Source organism: Rhinatrema bivittatum, chromosome 8, assembly GCF_901001135.1.
Source record: "Rhinatrema bivittatum chromosome 8, aRhiBiv1.1, whole genome shotgun sequence".
Taxonomy (NCBI): Eukaryota; Metazoa; Chordata; class Amphibia; order Gymnophiona; family Rhinatrematidae; genus Rhinatrema; species Rhinatrema bivittatum.
This window is the reverse complement of record NC_042622.1, coordinates 7611525-7634506: the sequence shown is the minus strand read 5'-3', so window position 1 is coordinate 7634506 and position 22982 is coordinate 7611525. Positions and strand designations below refer to the sequence as shown.

Sequence of the window (22982 nt, the reverse complement as noted above, 5' to 3'; positions counted from 1 at the left end):
GTAAAATCCTGCAGCTTAAGGGTAGATTTTAAAACATGTGCGCATTGTTCCCGGCGTGCGCACATGGACGCAGCTATTTTATAACATATGCGTGTCGGCGCGCGCATGTTATAAAATATGGGTCCTATGCACACATGCGTGCCGGATGTTAATGTCCGTGTGGGCAGGTGATCTGCTCCACGCGCAGTGGGGGGAATTTTAGAATAATATGTGCGGCGATGCAGACAGGCCTAAACCAGTTCCCTAACCCTAACTCTTCCTTCCTACCTTTTCCCCTCTCCTCCCAGACCCCTAAATCTACTCTAGCTATCCCTTATTGTTTTATTTTAATACTTACTGCGCCACGTGCCGGCCGGCTGCCAGCGGGCACTTCCCCGGGACAGCGTCTAACGGTGGGGTCCCAGCCTGCTCCCTCCCCCGGTCCCCCCCTTTCTTTAGGCCCGGCACTTAATGCGCACGGCCGGCCACATGCGTAACTCCCGAAATTTACACACGCAAGGCTTTTAAAATGCGGGCTTTAGTGCATACACCCTTAAGTTCGTATGTGAGACAATTGAGGCTGAAGTGACTTGCTCAAGATCAGTGAGATTTGAACCATGGCTTCCCTGGTTCTCACAAGGACTGGAAATGAGCTCTGGCTACTGCTTCAACAACCAGGCTACTCCTCCACGTTCATACCTCTTTGTGACTGGGCCTAGTGATTGAATGCTGAGGACTGCAGAGAGTGGGAGATACTATAACTGTACCACATAGGTCCTTATACAGAAGCAATTACATTCTAAGGAGAGAGAGAGACTGCTCATAAACAGACAGACAGATCATAAAACTCATACAGTGAGTGAGAGTGTGCTGAGAGAAATAGCAAAGCGGCCAAGATGAAATGTAAGGTTCAGGCTTTCAGCTGTGGACGGGCCCTTCTCGGTCTTTTGGCTGAGGCTTAAACCTGTGCAATACTGGGGGAGGTTGATGAGAAGGCAGGGTATTGGGGAAGGGAAGGGAGTGTCGGGAAACATTCATTTCTGAGTGTGTGCTCAGGGGTGCAGGTGAGGTCTGGTACATGTTGCAGACTGAATCTAGAGATTAGTCCATGAAATCCCCGAGGACAGAAGGGATGTGTGGTGCTCCTGCTAAATCTGTGTCTCTCTTTTAGCTGTTGGATATGAAGGTATTTGTGGATACAGACTCCGACATCCGCTTGGTAAGACGCCTGCGCAGGGATATCAGTGAACGCGGCAGGGATATTGAGGGAGTCATTAAGCAGTACAACAAGTTTGTAAAGCCAGCCTTTGACCAGTACATACAGCCCACCATGCGACTGGCTGATATCGTCGTCCCCAGAGGTAAGGAGTGAGACCCTCCAAGTGTGTGCATATATCTGTTGAGTTGCTCTCTCTCACTTAACACGAGCAGTGAAAAGTATTTCTAAACCTCAGGCTGGGTTCCACTGTCCATGACATCATCAACTGGTGACGAGAGGTTATTTTGATGATGTCATAAACAAGGAGGTCTTTGCTGAATGTTAATAACTCTGCTCAGTGCAACAAGCAATATAAGTACATGTTTGTTCAAGTAGTTGGTTTAATAAAAAGAATGACAAAAGGTTTATTTCATGGTAGTGGAGATCTGTTTGACACTTTTATATGTATGAGAGAGGTCTTATCAGCTTATTCCCTGTACGTACCTGGATCAGTCCAGACAGTGGGTTATGTCCCCAATCCAGCAGATGGAGTCAGCACAAGCTTTGAGAGGGCGTATCCATATATACTACTACCCCCTCTGCAGGAGTTCAGTATCTTCTGACTCCAGCAGATGCGAGTAGGGGAATCAGGCTTCCCCTCCTTTTCCTTCACTTTCTTGCTTGATTATGGCTTGTTGTTGTCTTTTTCTGTGGATCAAGTTTGTATCAAGTTTGTATTAAGTTTAAAAAAAAAAAAAAAAAAAAGGCAGAGTTCTTTCAACTTCTGGGGAGTGGCTTATCTTCCTTGTCTCTTCTCTGCGGCCTTGCTGTTTATTTCTCGTTGCAGCCAGGGGTAAGTTTGTTTTTCCTTTGTAGTTTTTTCCTTTACAGCTCAGCCCCCGGTGCCCGCGAAAGCCGGTGGAGCCGGCCTCTTCGCTCTTTACTCCCTCACCCGCGGCCATTTTACAGCTCCTCATGGGCTGCTGAGCCATTTAGGGAAAGATGTCTGGGGCGGGTCGTGTGGCCAGGAAGGCCCCCCCGCGGCACCCTCCTCTATTTTCAGACAGCGGGCAGTGCGGGCCGACCGGGCCCCCCCGCAGCGGCGCCTTTGTGCGCGTGGCCCCCCCCGTGGCTTTTTCTTTTCTCCTGCAGCGATCCCGATGCCGCGGCCGTCCCACTGTGCGGCCTGCGGAGACCCGGGGTCCCGGATTTCCCGGGAGGGCATCTGTGCACGATGCCTTCCCGGGGGGGAAGGTACCTCACAGTCCCTGACTGATTTCTCTTTTTTGCCCGGGCGGTGCGGGCCGGCCACTCTGCCATTTTTGGCGGGAACGGCGGCCATTTTACATTCTGAGCGCCCTGAGGCGCAGGCCACGAGGGGGAACGGATCCCTGGAGGCCACGAGGGAGAACGGATCCCTGGAGGACTCTACCAGCAGGGGTGTTCCCCCGATTTTGGTGCAGGAACCAAGCACCCAGAGCCAGGGAGCAGGAACCACGCCGCCCCCGAAGCGCACCCGAGCAGGCCGGGGTTCTCTCCGGAGTTTATCTTGCTCATGCATACCGCTTATCTGCAGGGGCTGGAAGCACCTGTGGGACCCCCCCCCTCCTAAGATCCCTCGGATGTCGCCCTCGACGCCGGCCCCCCCCGACCCTCCGGGAGTGGGGGCCTCCCGCCTTCCTACCCAGGTCCGATCCACGCCCGCGGCAGTGGGGGCGGTGCCAGACCCAGCGGGACATGGACTTGACCTCCCGGACGGGGGACAAGGGGACGGCACACAGGAGGGGGATGATCCGCGTACCCTACGCCTCTTCCAGAGGGAAGAGCTGGACGACCTCATCCCGCAGATCATCCAAGAATTAGATTTGGATCCGCCACCAGACCCGCCTGCCCCAGTAGCTCCCGCTGTCATCACTTCTTCAAGGAAGGGAGATCCTGTCCTGGCGGCACTCCGGCCGAGGGCTCGGGCTTTTCCCATTCATGACTCGTTTTTACAACTTCTCACCAGGGAATGGGACACCCCGGAGGCCTCCCTGAAGAGCAGCCGGGCTATGGAAAAGCTGTACCCGCTCCCCGAAGATTTTCTGGACCTCATCAAGGTCCCAAAGGTGGACTCCGCAGTGTCGGCGGTCACGAAGAGGACGACTATCCCAGTGACGGGAGGTGCGGCGTTGCGGGACACACAGGATCGTAAGTTGGAAGTTTTCCTTAAGCGGGTTTTCGAGGTCTCCGCTCTGGGTATGCGGGCGGTGATGTGCAGTTCGCTTGCCCAGCGGGCTAGTCTCCTTTGGGTGCAACAACTCCTCACGTCTCAGAACCTGCCGTCCGATGAGGCTGCCCAGGCAGATCGGCTAGAAGCCGCAGTGGCGTATGGGGCGGACGCCTCGTACGACCTTTTTCGGGTCCTCGCAAGATCCATGGTTTCGGTAGTGGCAGCACGACGACTACTGTGGCTACGCAATTGGGCGTCTGATACGTCCTCTAAGTCCAGTCTGGGCTCTCTTCCCTTCAGGGGCAAGTTCCTCTTCGGGGAGGATTTGGACCAGATCATCAAGTCCCTGGGGGAGAACGCTGTTCATCGGCTGCCGGAGGATAGGTTTCGACCATCCAGAGCGTTTTCTTCTTCTCGGACCAGAGCCAGAGCGCAACGGCGCTACAGGGGCTACAGACAGATGGGCTCCCGGCCATCCGCCCCCAGGTCTCAGCCCTGGTTGCACGCCTTCCGCGGGCATCGGCCCGCACGCACTACTCCCGGAACCGGGAACCCCTATACCAAGTCTTCACAATGATGCCAGTCTCGCCCACTCCCCTGTCCCCAGGATTGGGGACCGACTAACGGATTTCTAAGCGGAGTGGGCACGGATCACCTCGGACCAGTGGGTCCTGGATACCATAAAACACGGCTATGCATTGGAATTTGTCCGCCCCCCGCAGGGAAGGTTCATCTTTTCCCCCTGTGGCTCGGACCTCAAGAGAGGAGTGGTGCAGCTGACTCTGGACAGACTCCGGGAGATAGGCGCTACTGCGCCCGTGCCCTTCGGAGAGGTGGGCTCGGGCCACTATTCCATCTATTTCGTCGTACCAAAGAAGGACGGTTCCTTCCGGCCTATCCTAGTCCTCAAGGAAGTCAACAAATCCCTTCGAGTCGTTCGGTTCCGCATGGAAACGCTCCGGTCAGTGATTGCGGCGGTGCATCGGGGGGAGTTCCTCGCCTCCCTGGACTTAACGGAGGCCTACCTGCACATTCCCATCCGCCCGGACCACCACAGTTTCCTTCGTTTCAAAATTCTGGACCAGCATTTTCAGTTCACGGCTCTTGCGTTTGGATTGGCGCCGGCGCTGCACACCTTCACCAAGATCATGGTAGTTGTGGCGGCAGCTCTCCGGAAGGAGGGCATCCTGGTTCATCCTTATCTGGACGATTGGCTCCTCCGGGTGAAGTCATTCGATCATGGACGCTCAGCGGTGACTCGAGTAGTACGGTTTCTACATTCCCTGGGATGGGTAGTGAACTTCTCCAAGAGCTCCCTTATGCCCTCGCAACGCTTGGGTTTTTGTTGGGGGCAACTTTCGACACCCTACTGGGCAAAGTTTTTCTGCGCCAGGACAAAGCTCAATCCTTGCGGGATCACACACGACGGTTCTCTGCGTTACCAGAGCCCACCTCCTGGGACTACCTGCAACTCCTGGGAGTGATGGGGTCCACCATCGACCTTGTACCTTGGGCTTTTGCGCACCTCAGGACCTTACAGTTGGCGCTCTTCTCCCGTTGGAAACCAGTATTGCAGGACTATCAGACGATTCTCCCGCTCCCACAGAATGCCAGGGACAGTCTGGGCTGGTGGTTGGATCCGCCGAACCTGGCCCGTGGCATGTCCCTCGATCTGCCAAATTGGGTGGTGGTGACCACCTATGCCAGTCTAGCAGGCTGGGGTGCAGTCTGCGATCGAAGCGCCACGCAGGGGACGTGGTCCACGGTGGAGGCGAAGTGGTCAATCAACCGTCTGGAAACCAGAGCGGTCCGGCTAGCTCTGCGACATTTCCTCCCGCTTCTTCGGAACCGAGAAGTCAGAATCCTATCGGACAACGCTACCACCATGGTCTACATCAACCGACAAGGAGGCACGCGCAGCCCGCAGGTCGCGCTCGAGGCGGCGCTGCTGATGCAATGGGCAGAGCGTCATCTCGTCCGGCTAGCGGCCTCGCACGTCGCCGGTGTGGACAACGTCCAGGCGGACTTCCTCAGTCGTCAACTGCTGGACCCGGAGAGTGGTCTCTCTCCGACAAAGCAATGCAACTTCTCGTCCATCGGTGGGGGGCCCCCCACTTGGATCTGATGGCGTCCGCTCTCAACGCCAAGGCTCCACGCTTCTTCAGTCGCCGGAGAGAGCGCGGAGGGAGTGGATGCCCTGGTCCTCCCGTGGCCGCCATATCTTTCTTTTCCACCATGGCCCCTGGTGGGCAGGATGCTCCGCAGAATAGAAAGCCATCAGGGGACCGTGGTTTTCGTCACCCCAGAATGGCCCATGCGACCCTGGTTTGCGGACCTGCTACAGCTGGTGATCGACGGGCCAATCAGGCTGGGGCACCTCCCCCAGCTCCTACATCAGGGCCCGGTATTTTTCGAGCAGGCAGAACTCTTCTGTCTTGCGGCCTGGCTTTTGAGAGGCGCCGCCTCCGGCGTCGGGGCTACCCGGAGGCGGTAGTATCCACGCTATTGCGGGCACGAAAGACATCGGCCTATGTTCGAGTCTGGAAGGTGTTCGAGCTGTGGTGTACCAGCCAGGCCACGAGACCCGCTAAGGCTTCTGTACCTCAGATCCTTCAGTTTCTACAGGCGGGGGTGGAAAAAGGGCTCGCCTATAATTCACTACGGGTTCAGGTGGCCGCCCTTGGTTCGCTGTTGAGCGATGGGGGCTCTCTTCTACAGCATCCTGACATTGCTCGTTTTCTCAAGGGTGTCAAGCATATGCGTCCTCCGTTACGGGACCCTTGTCCCTCCTGGAGTCTTAACCTTGTGCTTCGCTCCCTGTCGGGACCACCGTTCGAGCCGCTGCACAGCGCGACGATAAAGGATCTCACTCTCAAGACTGTATTTCTTGTGACCATCTGTTCCGCTCGACGCATCTCGGAGATGCAGGCTCTGTTGTGTAGAGAGCCCTATCTCCGTTTCTCCGACTCTGGAGTTTCGCTTCGCACCGTTCCCTCCTTCCTTCCGAAGGTGGTTTCTGCATTCCATGTGAACCAGACGGTGGAGTTGCTGTCCTTCTCTTCCTCAGAGCCGAAGTCTCTCCGTCTCTTGAATGTCAAGCGCACTCTGCGCCTCTATCTGGAGGCTATAAATGAGTTCCGAACCTCTGACCATCTCTTCGTACTCTGGGCCGGTCCTAAGAAGGGGTCTCAGGCCTCGAAGACTACCATTGCCAGATGGCTGAAGGCCGGCATTGCTGCTTCTTACATTGGGGCGGGTCGGACTCCCCCACCCGGAATCGTAGCGCATTCTACACGTTCTCAGGCGGCTTCCTGGGCGGAGGTTCGCTCGGTATCCTCGCAGGAAATTTGTAGGGCAGCCACCTGGAAATCGTTACACACGTTCTCGAGGCACTATCGTCTGCACCTCGCCTCTTCGGTCTCTGGACACTTTGGCGAGCAGGTTCTCCGAGCAGGCCTCGCAGGACCCCACCCAATTTAGGGAAGCTTGGGTACATCCCACTGTCTGGACTGATCCAGGTACGTACAGGGAAAAGAAAATTATTATTTACCTGCTAATTTTCGTTCCTGTAGTACCATGGATCAGTCCAGACGCCCACCGCGTTTGGGTTCTTGATCCTGCTCAGCTCTGCGCTGCTTCTTGCTCGCAGTGTTCTGAGTCTTCACAGTTGTTTCTTTTCGCTGTTTTTCACAGCTCCCTACAAGTTGGTAGGATGTTTGCAGTTACTTGTTGCGGTTACAATTGTTTTCATTATCTGTTTCCACAAACTTGATCCTTCGGGGGTTTCTACTCTGGCTTTGATATACTCGATACTGAACTCCTGCAGAGGGGGTAGTAGTATATATGGATACGCCCCCTCAAAGCTTGTGCTGACTCCATCTGCTGGATTGGGGACATAACCCACTGTCTGGACTGATCCATGGTACTACAGGAACGAAAATTAGCAGGTAAATAATAATTTTCTTATAGAATTTCCTGAATCTGTTTCTGACTAATTATTGCAGTGAAAAGAAAACAGTAAAAAATTTGCCATTTTTTACTGTCAATAAGCAATGGGGCAGATTACACGCGTAACCCCCGAAAAGCTGCCCCTTCCACCTCCTGCGCGCGTCGAGCCTATGTTGCATAAGTCCCGGGGCTTTCCTGGGGGGGCATGTCGGGGGGCGTAAGTCCCGGGGCTTTCCTGGGGGGCGTGTTGCGGCCGGCGAGTCATCCGGGGGGGGGGGGGGTGTTCTGGAGGGCGTGGCCGCAGCCTCCGGACCAGCCCCTGGACCGGAACATGGCGTGCCGGCAGCCGGCCCGTGCGCGCAAGTTACGCCTGCCTCAGGCAGGCGTAACTTTTGAAATAAAGATGGGGGGGGGGGGGAATTAGTTAGGGCCGGGGGGCAGGTTAGTTAGGGGAAGGAAAGGGAAGGTGGGGGGCGCCGGAAAGAAAGTTCCCTCCGAGGCCTCTCCGATTTTGGAGCGGCCTCGGAGGGAACGGAGGCAGGCTGAGCGGCTTGGCGCGCGCAGGCTGCCGATTTTGTGCAGCCTTGCGCGCACCGACCCCGGATTTTAAAAGATACGCGCGGCTATGCACGTATCTATTAAAATCCGGTGTACTCTTGTTTGTGCTGGGTGCGCGTACTTTTTAAAAATCTGCCCCAATATGTAAATATTCCTAAGTGAGCAGTAGAAGGTATTATTGTGGTTTCACTGCTGGACATAGAGAGGATAACTTTAAAACCTGCGCAAGCATGCCCTTATACGCGTGTTCATGTGATGTGAAATGTGTAAATCTACCCTACAACATGATCACATATCTAAAAGATCTATGGCGTGTATTTTCAGCACAGCCAGCTAAGTTTTGACTTTTATCCAGCTTAGTAGCACTGTTTAAGATTTATCTGGCTAATTAAGGTAGCCAGTTAAGTAAAAGAAAAGCGCTGCTTTGTCAGATAATTAAGAGAGCCAAATTACTAGCGTCTGAAGACTTATCCAGCTAAGTCAAAACTTATAAGTGGAACACATCTCTTACACGTGTATTTGTGCTCCTGAATTTAAACATTTCTGCATGTAGATATCACATGCATATGTTCCTTAACATTTGTCAGCTTTTACACGCGCCAGACTGTGAATTTTAAAACAAGTGTGCATGAAGGAAATGATCAGTTTTACTTCACTTCAGCCACCAGTTTGGTCATCGATATCCTCCTGGTTCCTCATCCTGACCCCCCCAGTTTACCCACACCCTTCACCCAGTCAGTATTTACCGGTAGCTATAAAGACATACATTTTCACTTCCTGTTCATACCCAGATCAGTCCAGACTCCTGGGTTTTGCCTCCCTGCCAGCAGATGGAGACAGAGAAAGTTTCACTGACACTGGCATATAACCTGGTTTCCACTAGTGAAAATGATGCCATTACACAATCCTTGAACTTTATATGTAAACAGTTATTGCATACATAGAAACATATTGAACTCTAACTAAAAACTTACAAGCTCACCCCCCCCCCCCCCCACTAAAAATAAACGAATGCAAAACCCGACTAGGACCCTAGTTTCAACCACCAATTGCCGTCTTCATCAGGGGGATAAGTGCACGACTTTCAGAAACCATATTCACCTGTAAATACAGCTTCAGTAGTTTGGGCTGTTTACATTAGTTAAAATAACCCATTATACTAGAAACAATCCACAATGTGTTCAGATCCGAATATTCCTTAACTGACAGTATTACTGGATGTAAAAAAAAAAAGGGGGGAAAGGAATAAAATAATAACTAAAGCAATATATATTTGTATTAAACTTGACTCAATTCTCTGTGACTCCAAAAATTGTTCCTAGAAAAAAATGATTACTAAAACAGTATGTACATATATATACCTGCCCTTCTCAGCTTTCCACGGGTACAACTTGACGATCAGCACTGTAACAAACCAACAAGTTCTGTTCTGTGAATGTATATTCTTATACTGCTCCATTACAACATCGATAGGATAGATATTATTACCTTACAGTGAAAGGGCAAAATGTTATCCTCTTCGCAACTTTAGAACCAAAGATTTTGTATCACTTAAAGCGATCCACCTTCCCAGGAACGCTCCGAGAACACCTGATACTCTTAAGGATTCTATTATTGAAAACCAAAATTGCCAACTGTTACTTATTCTATTTTCCCAAAAAGCTACACAAATGCATTGAATCTTCATAGTGTACTAAGAATCCACAACTTACACCATACATACGAGAGCCGTTAATATTGCTGATCTCCAAGCACTTCAGCGCCATCTATCATTTAAATCTTGCCCATCGCCGCCCCCGCGAGATAAACTGCCGGTGAGGAACTTTATATTTATTAATTAATTTTTTTTATATACTGACATTCGATCTGAGATACCACATCGGTTTACATTCAGGTACTGGAGGTATTTCTCTATCCCCAGAGGGCTCACAATCTAAGTTTGTACCTGAGGCAATGGAGGGTAAAGTGACTTGTCCAAGGTCACAAGGAGCGACAGCAGGACTCGAACACAAATCAAACTTCATAATATAAAACTCAATATGATCTTGCTTTTAATGGATCCACTCCATCAGAGACTTCTAAAAATGCTGTGCATGTGGTCCAGCCACTCAGCTCGGTTATAACAACAAACCGGAAAGGGTGTTTTCTATGTAACGCAAATATATAATCCATTAAAGGGTTTACCATCAATTAAAGTCAGCTAAGCATATCTCAATAACCCATACACAACCCACCATGATTGAATGTGGAAACGCAGTAATTATAGAATAGATTCAGACCAAAATCTCCACAAAACATACATCGTCTCATAAAGTCATTTTTAAAGAAAAATTCAGTATCTTGGTTTAACCCTACCGGTTCTGTTGTCTGCCATTCAAAAATGAGTCTCTATTCTTTGTGGGTTAGGATCTTGGAAATTTCAAATCATCAGTTGTGTGTTGTTTTAACTTCTAGTGATTTACCAACGGAGCCCCTTCTTTTTCTATACGGATACAACTCATGTGTTCCAGAATTCTTGTTCTTACTTTTCTTTTTGTTTGACCAATGTATATACATTTACATAGACACATCACTGCATAGACAACTTGAGCAGATTGGCAGTCATATTTACCCTGGAGTCTATACACCCGTTGTTGCGCTTGTACATAAAACTGTGTTATTTCCAGTACATTAGGGCAAACTGAACAGGACCTACAACAGACCTGTCCACTTATCAATGGTGTGTTAACATCTTGTGGTGGAAGACAAGAGGAAGTTAAATAATCCCACAATGACGATTCTTTTTTTTATGGCAAAAACTGGTAATTCTTCAAATAGAGCATCATGTCGCAAAATTGCCCAGTGATGGCGTATTATAATCTTTAACACGACTTGGAATTGCACAAATAAGTCATGATACTTGTGATTTGCCAGAGGATATCAGTAAATTCTCCTGGTTTGCATACAGTGCTCTTTTATACGCCTTTTTGATACATGATTTTGTATATCCACAATCCTGAAATCTACACATGAGTTCCTCTGCCCTATTTTTAAAGTCCTCAATCGTGGAGCAAATCCTTCGCAATCTTAAAAATTGCCCAAAGGATATATTATTTTTTAAGATTTGTGAATGGTAACTCTTATAATATAGTAATGTATTTCTATCTGTAGATTTCCTAAATATAGATGTATGTAGGATACCCTGGTGTTTTATAGATTTGTAAATCTAAGAATGAAATCTGCTGCTGGTGATATTGGAAGCTAAATTGAAGATTCGGATCCAAAGTGTTAATCCATTGTGTAAATTGTAATACAATCAACGAACTTGTCCAAACACATAGTACATCATCGATGTACCTTTTCCAAATGATAATATGTTGCCAGTATACAGACTCATAAATGTATTGCTGTTCAAACCGTTCTACATGGACACATCACTCGTTTTCGCATGGAAACTCTCCGTTCAGTCATTGCAGCAGTGCGCAAAGGAAAGTTTCTGGCTTCGCTCGACTTGACCAAGGTGTACCTTGTTCATAGCAATCCACCCAGATCACCAATGGTTCCTGTGGTTCATGATCCTCAGGAGGCATTTTCAATTTTGTGCCCTGCCTTTGTCTGGCATCAGCTCCACATATGTTTACCAAAGTGATGGTGGTTGTGGCTGTGGTGCTCAGGAAAAAGTGCATTTTGGTTCATCCATATCTGGATGACTGGCTCATTCAGGTGAAGTTGGAAGCCCTCTGCAGTCAAGCGGTTTCTCAAATCTTGCAGCAGTTGAGGTCTCTGGGCTGGGTGATGAATCTGGCGAAAAGTCAGCTCACCCCATCTCAGGTTCTGGATTTCTTGGGAGTGTGCTTCGACACCAGGTTAGGAAAGGTTTTTCTTACCGAGGGTCGCATTCTCAAGCTGCAGAAGCAGATGCGTAGGCTGTTGGATTTGGTGGTGCCCAGGGTCTGGGACTTCCTTCACATGTTGGGTTCTATGGCCTCGATGTTAGAGCTGGTTCCTTGGGCCTTTGCGCACATGAGACCTCTGCAAAGATCCCTTCTTTCCCGCTGGGATCCTTTGTCGGAACAGTTTCATCTTCCACTGTCGCTTGAGGAGCCTCCCAGGTCCAGTCTTTCATGATAGCTTGATCGGGATCATCTAAGTCATGGAGTAGATTTGGAGGTTCCGGACTGGGTGGTAGTTACTACTGATTCCAGTCTTTCTGGTTTGGAGGAGGGGGGGGAGGTGTCAGTCAGCTCAGGGGCAATGATCCAAGGAAGAGGCATCCGGGTCTATCAGTCATTTGGAGACACGGGCGGTGCATTGTGCATTGCTTGCCTTTCTACCTCTGTTGAGCAGTTGCCTGGTATGCATCTTGTCAGACAACACAGTCACTGTGGCCGATATCAACCAACAAGGGGGAATCAGGAGTTGGGCGGTGGCATAGGAGGCCCAGGAGTTGTTTCTCTGGGCAGAATAGCATCTAGCATTTTTAGCAGTGTCTCACATAGCTGGAGTGGACAACGTTCAAGTGGATTTTCTCAGTCGTCAGAAGCTGGATCCTAGAGAGTGGGAGTTGTCGGAGGAGGCGATGACTGTTCTGTGTCACAGGTGGTGTATTCCCCACCTGGACTTGTGGTGTTTCAAAGGAATGCCAAGGCGCCCCACTTCTTCATTCGCAGAAGAGATCACGGGGCAGAATGGGTCGATGCCTTAGTTCTGCCTTGGCCCCGAGGGATTCTTCTTTACATGTTCCCCCCATGGCTGCTGGTGGGAAAAGTAACAAGATGGCTTGAAAGTCATCCCGGAGAACTGATCCTGGTAGCACCAGAGTGGCCATGGCAGCCATGGTTTGCAGACCTAATCAACCTGATGGTAGACTGTCCGCTGCGACTCGCTCACTTGCCAAACCTTCTTTGTCAGGGTCCAATATTTTTGGATCGGGCAGATAGCTTTTGTCTCGCGGCTTGGCTTTTGAGAGGAGGCTTTTGAGAGAGAGAGAGGATATCTGGAGGATGTCATTTCCACTTTATTGCAGGCTAGGAAGACTTCCACTTCCTTGTCCTATGTGAGGATCTGGAGAGTCTTCAAGACCTGGTGTATGGGTCATGGAGTAAGACCTACTCAGGCCTCGTTAGCTCACATCTTATCTTTTTTTGCAGAAAGGGTTGGTGAAGAGCAAGGCCTTTAACTCTTTCATGGTGCAGGTTGTAGCCTTGGGCTGTCTTTGTGGCTAGATACATGGAATGTCTGGCTGCTCAGTTTCCCAAGGGGGACAAAAATCTGCATCCTCCAGTGTGGAAATTATGTCCCTCATGAAATCTTAATTTAGTTCTAAAAGGAATGTGTATGGATGAACAAGAGGAATTTCGCAGGACTCTTTTGGTGACTTTTGTCTTCTCAGCGGACAGAGATTCCATTTTGAGACTCTTTCTCCGTAATAGAGAAAAACTATATTATGGACAAAAGATATGGGTTTACCCTGATATCACTAGAGTTACTCAAATTCAAAGAAAAAAATTGCTTGGAATGTGTCAGGAGGCTAGACAGCTAGGAGCACGGATTACAGTTAGATACCCCTATAAATGTGTCTTGAACCTAAATAACACTCGGTATATCTTTTTTGAGCCATTTCAGTTGCGTTTCTTTTTGGAAAACTATAGAGTTGAGAGTAGTGTGACCTAGCCAGCTCAGGGTATGTTTAAGATTAGGATAAAGCCTCCTTTATTTTCTTTTTCCCTTTTTCCTTTAATATCTGTTCTTGTAATCCTTGGATCTCCCTATTACCGCTTATAGTTAATATGGATATAGGGGTTTGAAATGTAAATTTCTATTATTGTTCTTATAATTTTTTTTCCACTGAATGTGAATGTTTGATACATTTCAAATTGGAAATGTTCTTTTATAATATGTTAATAAATGAATAATATGTAAATAAATAAATAAAAGTAATGTGTGTAGCTCCTTTTGAACCTCTAAGGAGGGCAACTGTGAAGGACCTCTTTGAAGGTGGTTATTGTGGTGGCAATTTGTTCGGCCAGAAGAATTCCAGAACTACAGGCATTGTCCTGAAGGGATCCCTTTTTGAAGATCTCGGACTCTGGGATCTCTTTGAGGATGGTGTCTTCCTTTCTCCCGAAAGTTGTGTCAGCGTTCCATTTGAGTCAGAAGGTAGAGCTTCTGGCTTTCCCAGATTTGGACGCGTCAACTCTGCACGCTAGATGTGAAGCGGGCTTTGTTGTGTTACCTCAAGGTCACCAATAGCTTTAGGGTATCTGACCATCTCTTTGTGGGCCTAAGAAGGGGCAAAAGGCCTCAAAGTCCACGATAGCCAGGTGGTTGAAGGAGGCAGTAAGATAGGCTTATATCTATAAGGGGTGTCCTATCCTGGTGGGATTGAGGGCTGACTCGGTTTAGGTGCAGATGGCTTCTTGGGCTGATGTCAGCAGGTGTTGCTGCAAGAAATTTGTCAAGAGGCTACTTTGAAATCGTTGCACACTTTCCCCAGATATTATCGTTTAGATGTCCAGGCCCCAGAAGCCATGGGTTTTGGTGAGAGTGTTCTTTGAGCAAGACTCTCACAGCCCCACCCTAATTAGGGAAGCTTGGGTAGATCCCAGGAGTCTGGACTGATCCAGGTAATGACAGGAAAGGAAAATTGGTTCTTAAACAAGCTATTTTTCAATGCTTGAATACCATAGATAAGTCCAGAATCTCACCCTGCTTGGGGATAGTCCACTCGTATTTCTATCATATTTCTATTGTATATAGGCTGCAGAGCTGCTCAGGATTTCAAGTTTATACTCCTGGTTTGGAGTTGCGAAGAAAAGATTTTTCTCCTGCTCGTTGTGGGAGGTTGTTTTCTATTTCATTAGGATTGTTATGACATGAATCTTGGCTTGGGTACAAATCAATACTGAGGGACTGCAGGTGCCACACCAGGTTATATGCCAATGACAGTGAGACTTTCTCTGTCTCCATCTGCTGGAAGGGAGGCAAACCCAGGAGTCTGGACTGATCCGCGGTATTCCAGGAATGAAAATTAGCAGGTAAGAACCAATTTTCCTTTAAGCCAGATAATTAGGAGATGTAAATGTACGCAAGAAACAGATTTACAGGTGTCACTTTTGCAGGTTGTAAAATAGCCACCTGTACATCTAAATGTTGGCCCTTTTTACATGCACGCACATCTGGATGCACATGAACCCTTAATAAAATACAAGGTCCATGCACGTGGGCCACGTAAACACGTATGTGGACCTTTCTGCGCAAATACCTTTTAAAATTCACTTTTTATTGCCTGTGTTAATAGACAAGCTGACTGACATTGGTATGGCATAATGGTAACATGAATTGGAACCAGGTTTAATTATGTCTTATATGTGCTGGGATTTGTTATTCAGGGACGGTAATATTTGTTGAAGTATTATCATATGGAAATATGTTTATCCCAGGACAAGCAGGATGCTAGTCCTCACATATGGGTGACATCAGTAATGGAGCCCTATGTACGGAAAACTTCTGTAAAAGTTTCTATGAAACTTTTGACTGGCACCAGAGTGCCTACTGAGCATGCCCAGCATGCCATGATATTCCCTGCCACAGGGGTCTCCCTTTAGTCTTCTTTTTTCCGCGAAGCAGTTAGCCTCGCGGATCTTAGGAGTCCTGTGGGATTCTCCACAATATTTTCCTTACGGGAAACTTAGAAAAACTTAGCCGCATAGGGTCTCCCTTCAGTAGACATCGGGGTAAGTTTTTCGTTTGATTCACGGTTCCGTTCTGTTCCGTTTTTCATAAAATTTTTTGTACCTGAGTCAAGGCTGTCGACGGCTGTCCGGCCACAAAATGGCTACAGGATTCAAAAAATGTCCAAAATGCGCAAGAAATATGTCGATCACAGACCCTCATCAGGACTGTGTCCTCTGCCTTGGAGAAGGCCATGACGTGAGAAATTGTCCCCTTTGCGCTACGATGACCTCGAAAGGTCGACGTCTTAGGCTCGACAAGATGGAACAATTGTTTAAAATACAGCTAGTTACTGTTCCATCTACTTCCACACAATCTTCTCCGGCTGGGTCGATTAGGAAGGTCGTCCTAAAAAAACGTCAGTCTAAGGAATCAGGAGACGCTCCATTCTCCTCCCCTTCTCCATCGTCTAGAGCGTCCACATCGAGCAGCGAAAAAGGGCGCGAAAAAGATAAACATCGCCATCGGCATCGCAGGCTGCACACAGCAACCATCGCCCCGATACCCGGCGAGCCATCGGCGGAGGACGGGACACCGATTAAGAAAGCCCGGCTCCAAAGTAAGGCTTCTGAGCCACCAACAGGCCAACCCTCGCCGATTCCGGCGGAAGGAATCGTATCTCCTCAGGGCTCTGAGGTTGTGCTACTATCGCCGCCACCGCCTCCCCCCATGGGTGCTCTGTTCACATCATCCATGCGGGCGGAACTTGACAGTTACATGCGTCAAGCGGTTAAGGATGCCTTTATCGAGGCGATGCCACGGCCTTCCACTCCGGTTCTGCCATCGACACCGGTCATAGGAGGATCTCCGGTCCCATCACCGATACCTTCAATACCGATGCCGAGGAAATCACCGCTCTCCTCGATGGCGCCAATTCCATCACCGGTTCTACCTAGGCCGCAACCACCGGTTTCAGCTCTGCCGATTCCCCGGTTACCATCGATTCCACCACAGCCATCGACCCCGATGGCACCGTCGATGCCTTCTCAAGAATCCATTTTTCAACCATTAATGGACAAGCTGGACTCACTGATCCATTGCTTCTCATCTTTACCACAACCTATAGATGTAGATGAGAATCAAGAGCCATTACCAGGTCCCTCGGGTGTCATGCCACCCCTTAGACCTCAGACTCCACTATCCGAAATTCCAGCTAAGCCTACTAGGCCGTTGGAGCACCCTCTGGATGATAGTGACCAAGAATTCTCCTCGGATGAAGATCTCCTTTCTGAGCCTTCTCCGCCAGAAGATAGAAGAAAGTCACCGCCGGAGGATCTGTCTTTCTCCAACTTTATTAAAGAAATGTCTCAAACAATTCCTTTCTCCCTCATTTCTGAAGTAGACAGGAGGCAAAAAACCTTGGAGGTGCTTCAATTCGTGGATCCTCCCAAGGAAATTCTTGCTATTCCTGTTCACGAAGTATTACAAGAACTTATGTACAGGATATGGGAACACCCTGGGTCGGTGGCAGCTGTTAATAAGCGGGCGGATGCCACTTATCTAGTGCAACCCATCCCAGGGTTCCAAAAAACTCAACTACCACACCAATCAGTGGTGGTTGAGTCGGCTCAAAAGAAAGCCAAAAGATTAAAGCAACACGCCTCCATACCTCCTGGAAAGGATAACAGGTTCTTGGACAATCTTGGCCGGAAGATCTTCCAAGCTGCTATGCTGGTATCTAGGATAAATTCATACCAGCTTTTCATGAATCAATACCAGCGTGACCTATGGAAACAAGTTGAATCCCTGTCTCATCAGTTACCTGACCATCTTCAGGAAGGATTTCAAAACCTCGTACATAAAGGCCTAGAGGCAGGAAAACACAAGGTTCGGGCCACGTATGATTCATTTGAGACAGCATCCAGATTGTCTGCATCCGGAATAACAGCTAGAAGATGGGCCTGGCTCAAATCTTCAGAGCTGAGACCAGAGGTACAGGAGCGCTTGGCGGACCTGCCTTGTTTAGGGGAAAACCTCTTTGGCGATAAGGTCAAGGAGGCGGTGGCCACCATCAAAGACCACACAGAAACCCTCAAACAGCTTTCTCAGCTGCCACAAGAGGTACATCAACCTTCAAGGAGGCCTCCAAGAAGGGAACAAAGAAAGCCATATTACCGCCCTAGGCGGTATTATCCACCAGTAGCCAGGCCCAGACAACAAAGGCCTGCTCAACGGTCTCAGCCTCGCCAAAGAACTGTTAGGCCTCAGCAACCTCCGCCTGCGGTGTCCACTTCCGGATTTTGAAGTACAACCAGAGGGCATGAGTCATTCCCAAAATCCTTATCCACAAGTACCGGTCGGAGGCCGAGTTGCTCACCATCTTCAAACTTGGACCTCCATCACTACAGACCAATGGGTACTCTCAATCATATCTCAAGGGTACCACTTGGACTTCCTCACTGTGCCAAGAGACAATCCCCCTATTCCGTCTTGGACAGTGTCTCATCATTACACAATCCTGCAAGCAGAATTATCTACCCTCCTGACTGCCAGGGCCATCGAAAGAGTTCCCAGGCCTCAGTGGGGCACAGGATTCTACTCCCGATATTTCCTCATTCCAAAGAAAACCGGGGGTCTACGTCCTATCCTGGACCTCAGAAATCTCAACAAATTTTTAAAGAAGGAAAAATTCAGGATGGTGTCCTTAGGCACCATGCTACCTCTTCTTCAAAAAGGAGATTGGCTCTGCTCTCTGGATCTTCAAGACGCTTACGCTCACATTCCCATTTTTCCACCTCATCGACAGTACCTGCGATTTCTGGTACAAGGTCAACACTTCCAATACAGGGTGCTACCATTCGGCCTTGCATCAGCACCTCGAGTATTCACAAAATGTCTAGCAGTAGCGGTGGCACATCTTCACAAGCAAAAAGTGCATGTGTTCCCCTACTTAGACGATTGGCTCATCAAGAGTCATACACAGAGCGGAGCTGTCACTTCTCTCCATCTCACAATAAGATTGCTTCACTCCTTGGGATTTCTCATCAATTACGACAAATCCCATCTCACACCATCTCACCAGTTGCAGTTCATAGGTGCAGATCTCAACACCATCACAGCAAAGGCCTTTCTTCCGAAAGACCGAGCTCAAACACTCGTTCTCCTGGCACACTCTATTCGCAATCAATATACAGTCACAGCTCATCAGTGCCTCATCCTACTCGGACACATGGCCTCAACAGTTCACGTCACTCCCATGGCCAGACTGACCATGCGACTAATGCAATGGACACTCAAATCTCAATGGATTCAAGCCACCCAGCCACTGTCCACTCACATTCAGATAACACCAGATCTGAAGTTTTCCCTTCTCTGGTGGACATCACCGATCAACTTGCTCAAGGGCCTACCTTTCCAGCAGCCAGTTCCACAAGTGACTTTAACTACAGATGCGTCCACCTTGGGATGGGGAGCGCACATTGCTCATCTGAAAACACAGGGCAAGTGGACAAAGCAAGAAGCCTCTTTTCAGATAAATTTCCTGGAGCTTCGAGCTATACGCTATGCTCTATATGCATTCAAGGACTGCCTTTCACACAAGACTGTTCTGATCCAAACGGACAACACAGTAGCCATGTGGTACATCAACAAGCAGGGGGGTACGGGCTTGTACCTCCTTTGTCAGGAAGCAGCCCAAATATGGGACTGGGCCCTAGCACACTCAATTCTACTACAGGCAACCTACCTAGCAAGCATCCACAACACAGTAGCGGATCGCCTCAGTCGTCACTTCCAACCACACGAGTGGTCTCTAGACCCAACCCTGGCAGCCAAGATCTTCCAACGCTGGGGTCAACCATCAATAGATCTATTTGCGTCCCATCTGAACTACAAAGTGAGCAATTACTGCTCTCTCCTCTCGCAGCAGAACAGCTTACCAAGAGACGCGTTTGCCCGCCATTGGAATTCAGGCCTGTTATACGCGTATCCACCAATACCGCTAATAACCAAAACACTAGTGAAGCTGCAACAGGACAAGGGGACCATGATACTCATAGCCCCATATTGGCCTCGACAAGTATGGTTCCCCACACTGCTAGATCTCTCAGTCAGGGATCCAATTCGCCTGGGAGTAGCTCCCAATCTCATAACTCAGGAACAGGGTCAGTTGCGCCATCCCAACCTTCAATCCCTGTCCCTGACAGCATGGATGTTGAAAGCTTGATCTTACAACCACTCAACCTTCCAACCACTATATCTCAAGTACTTATAGCTTCACGTAAACCTTCCACTAGAAAGAATTATTCCTACAAATGGAAACGGTTTACATTGTGGTGCACTAACAAAGATTTAGATCCTTTCACTTGCCCCACTACCTCACTACTAGATTACCTTTACCATCTCTCAGACTCTGGTCTTAAGACGTCATCTGTAAGGGTACACTTAAGTGCAATCTCAGCTTACCATAACAAGCTGGACGATGCACCTGTCTCCACACAGCCTCTCGTCAGTAAATTCATGAGAGGCCTAACTCACATTAAACCTCCAGTTCATTCCCCAAGCATACAATGGGATCTGAACGTAGTACTAACTTAGACTTATGCGTTCTCCCTTTGAACCCATAAATACTTGTGACCTTAAATTCCTCACTTGGAAAACGGTATTTCTCATAGCCATTACATCAGCTAGAAGGGTCAGTGAACTGCAGGCACTAGTAACTTACGAACCCTTCACGAAGTTCCTTCATGACAGAGTAGTCCTCCGTACACATCCGAAATTCCTTCCTAAGGTTTTCACGGAATTTCATTTAAACCAAACCATAGTTTTACCTACATTCTTTCCTAGGCCTCCATCTCACCAGGGAGAGAGAGCCTTACACACTTTGGACTGTAAACGTGCGTTATCTTTCTATTTAAACCGCACTGCAGCCCAAAGAAAATCAAATCAGCTGTTTGTGTCCTATGATCCAAACAAACCGGGTAAAGCAGTGGGTAAACATACTCTGTCAAACTGGCTAGCAGATTGCATACAATTTTGTTATGAAAAAGCAGGCCTTACTCTCCAAGGGCGAGTAAAAGCACATTCAGTCAGAGCAATGTCAACCTCAGTAGCACACCTTCGCTCGGTGCCTATTCTGGACATTTGCAAAGCAGCAACATGGAGTTCTCTTCATACCTTTGCAGCTCACTACTGTTTAGACAAAGAAGGAAGACAAGATTCAGCATATGGACAATCCGTCTTAAAGAACTTGTTTCCAGTGTAACCCCAACTCCTTCTACATCCAACCTGCTGTGATTTCGGCTGATTCATTTCATCGTCAATACCTTACTGTTGCTTCAGCACAAAATGACTCAGCCTCTAGCTTGCTAATCACCCATATGTGAGGACTAGCATCCTGCTTGTCCTGGGATAAAGCAAAATTGCTTACCTTGTAATAGGTGTTATCCCAGGACAGCAGGATGTAGTCCTCACGAAACCCACCCGCCACCCCGCGGAGTTGGGTCCGATACGTTTTATTATTTTATTTTTGGCTAACGCTATTTGCTACAAACAAAGACTAAAGGGAGACCCCTGTGGCAGGGAATATCATGGCATGCTGGGCATGCTCAGTAGGCACTCTGGTGCCAGTCAAAAGTTTCATAGAAACATTTACAGAAGTTTTCCGTACATAGGGCTCCATTACTGATGTCACCCATATGTGAGGACTACATCCTGCTGTCCTGGGATAACACCTATTACAAGGTAAGCAATTTTGCTTTATAGCTGATATATACTTTTAATTGTAAATTGTCTTATGAGTTTACCAGTCCTGTATTGTAGATTTTAGCTACATTGTAAATCACTTTGAACATTGCATATAAACAAAAAAATTAAATAAGTTCTTTTTGTTGCAAGTGAATATGTCACAAGTGGCCAATTCCAGCCATAAACAAGCCAGGCTTTCAGGATATCCAAAATAAATATGCATGAGATAGATTTGCATGCACTGCCTCCATTGTGGATATCCTGAAAACCTGGCTTTTTTGTGGCTCTTGAGGGTCTGAGTTGGCCGTCCCTGTAATATGGATAAGATGGAGGTTGTCAAACATTTATTTTAGCAGTAAAGTACTGACATCAGTCTTTATATTACTGCAGCCCCTAGAATTCTTGGCTTATAGTAAGCTAATATTGTCTTGGAAGTTACTGTTTAAGCAAGAGATTTCTCTCTATTGAATGACTTGCTCTGGTTCTCTCCTCTCTTCTCGCTGTGTGGCTGGGATACAGGCAGTGGGAATACGGTTGCCATTGATTTGATCGTGCAACATGTTCACAGCCAACTGGAAGAGGTAGGTAAATGTGTGTGGAAGGGGTGTGAAAGCGTAGGAAAAGGCCCTTCACCCATGGGCATGTTTCTTCAGATTGAGGGAGCTTGTGTACAATACGTGCCCAGAAAGGCTGTCTCCTCCAGAGCTGTACTGAAGTCCATGCTTGCTGCATGGTCTGAGTTTGTCTCTCTCTAGGTTCTGGCTTTACTACTAGGGAGCAGATGAGCAGTCAGGAGTAAAGTCACACCGAAACCAGGAGGAACTTCAAGCTCCCTGTACGTACCCGGATCAGTCCAGACCATGGGTTGAGCCTCCTGTCCAGCAGATGGAGACAGACCAAAACTGAAAGGGTATCCTATATCAGGACAGAGCCTATCCTGCAGCCCTTCAGTATTTGTCCGTCTCCAGCAGATGCAACAGCTCACCCTGCGGTTCCCTGATCTTTTTTAGTAGCCCTCTCTCGGCGGGTTTTCTCCTTCATTTCTTTTCCCAGATCAAGCAAGTACTTCATTGTCTTTTATTTACAAAAAAAAAAAATTGTCACAGGAGACAGCGCTGTCTCCTCGCTCTTGCGGGGCCTAGGGGGGCTTGCCCCTTGCGTTCCGTAGCCTACGCCCCTTTCCCGGTGATCCGCAGGTGGGGTGAAACTGGTGGTCCAGTCACCTGGATGTCTTGCTCCAGGACGTCTGTACCCCTAGGGATGTGCCATTCCCCTATTTAAAGTACTACCAAAACAAAACAAAAAAAAGGGTGTACTTTTGTATTGGGTATTATTTACTAACTTCTGCCAGCAGCCGAGGTTTTTTTTCTGGAGGAGCGTGCAGGGTTTGATCCGCTGCCTCCACTCCTCCTGGCAGTACAGCCCAGCTGATTTTCTCCCTGCTCGCGGCTTCTCCCCTCAGAGGATGCCGTGATCTCGCTGCTGCCTCGCCTATGGGGAGCCTTCATTGCGCGAGGGACTTTGTTCCAGGTATCTGCCGGGTGGGGAAGGTCCCTCCCCGGCAGCGGCAAAAAATCAGGCCCATGGACGCTCCTCACACCGCATGGCTAGGCCATTCCCGGGTCGGCAAACCGCAGGAACGGTGGCCATCTTGGGTGTTTCGGCAGCCCCCGATTCGGGGCTGCAGGG

At 48.7% G+C, this 22982-nt stretch overlaps 1 protein-coding gene across 2 annotated transcripts in view; it reads left to right on the top strand.

Moving 5' to 3' along the window:
- Positions 1 to 22982, top strand: part of UCKL1 (uridine-cytidine kinase 1 like 1) — a 192076-nt gene that overhangs the window by 81521 nt on the left and 87573 nt on the right. Inside the window, exons 2-3 of one of the 2 annotated variants that reach the window (XM_029611032.1) lie at positions 1151 to 1340; positions 21813 to 21874. In XM_029611032.1, coding sequence (XP_029466892.1) covers positions 1151 to 1340; positions 21813 to 21874 — 252 coding nt within the window. The remainder of the gene's footprint in view (positions 1 to 1150; positions 1341 to 21812; positions 21875 to 22982) is intronic. The other variant, XM_029611033.1, reaches the window with a different exon arrangement.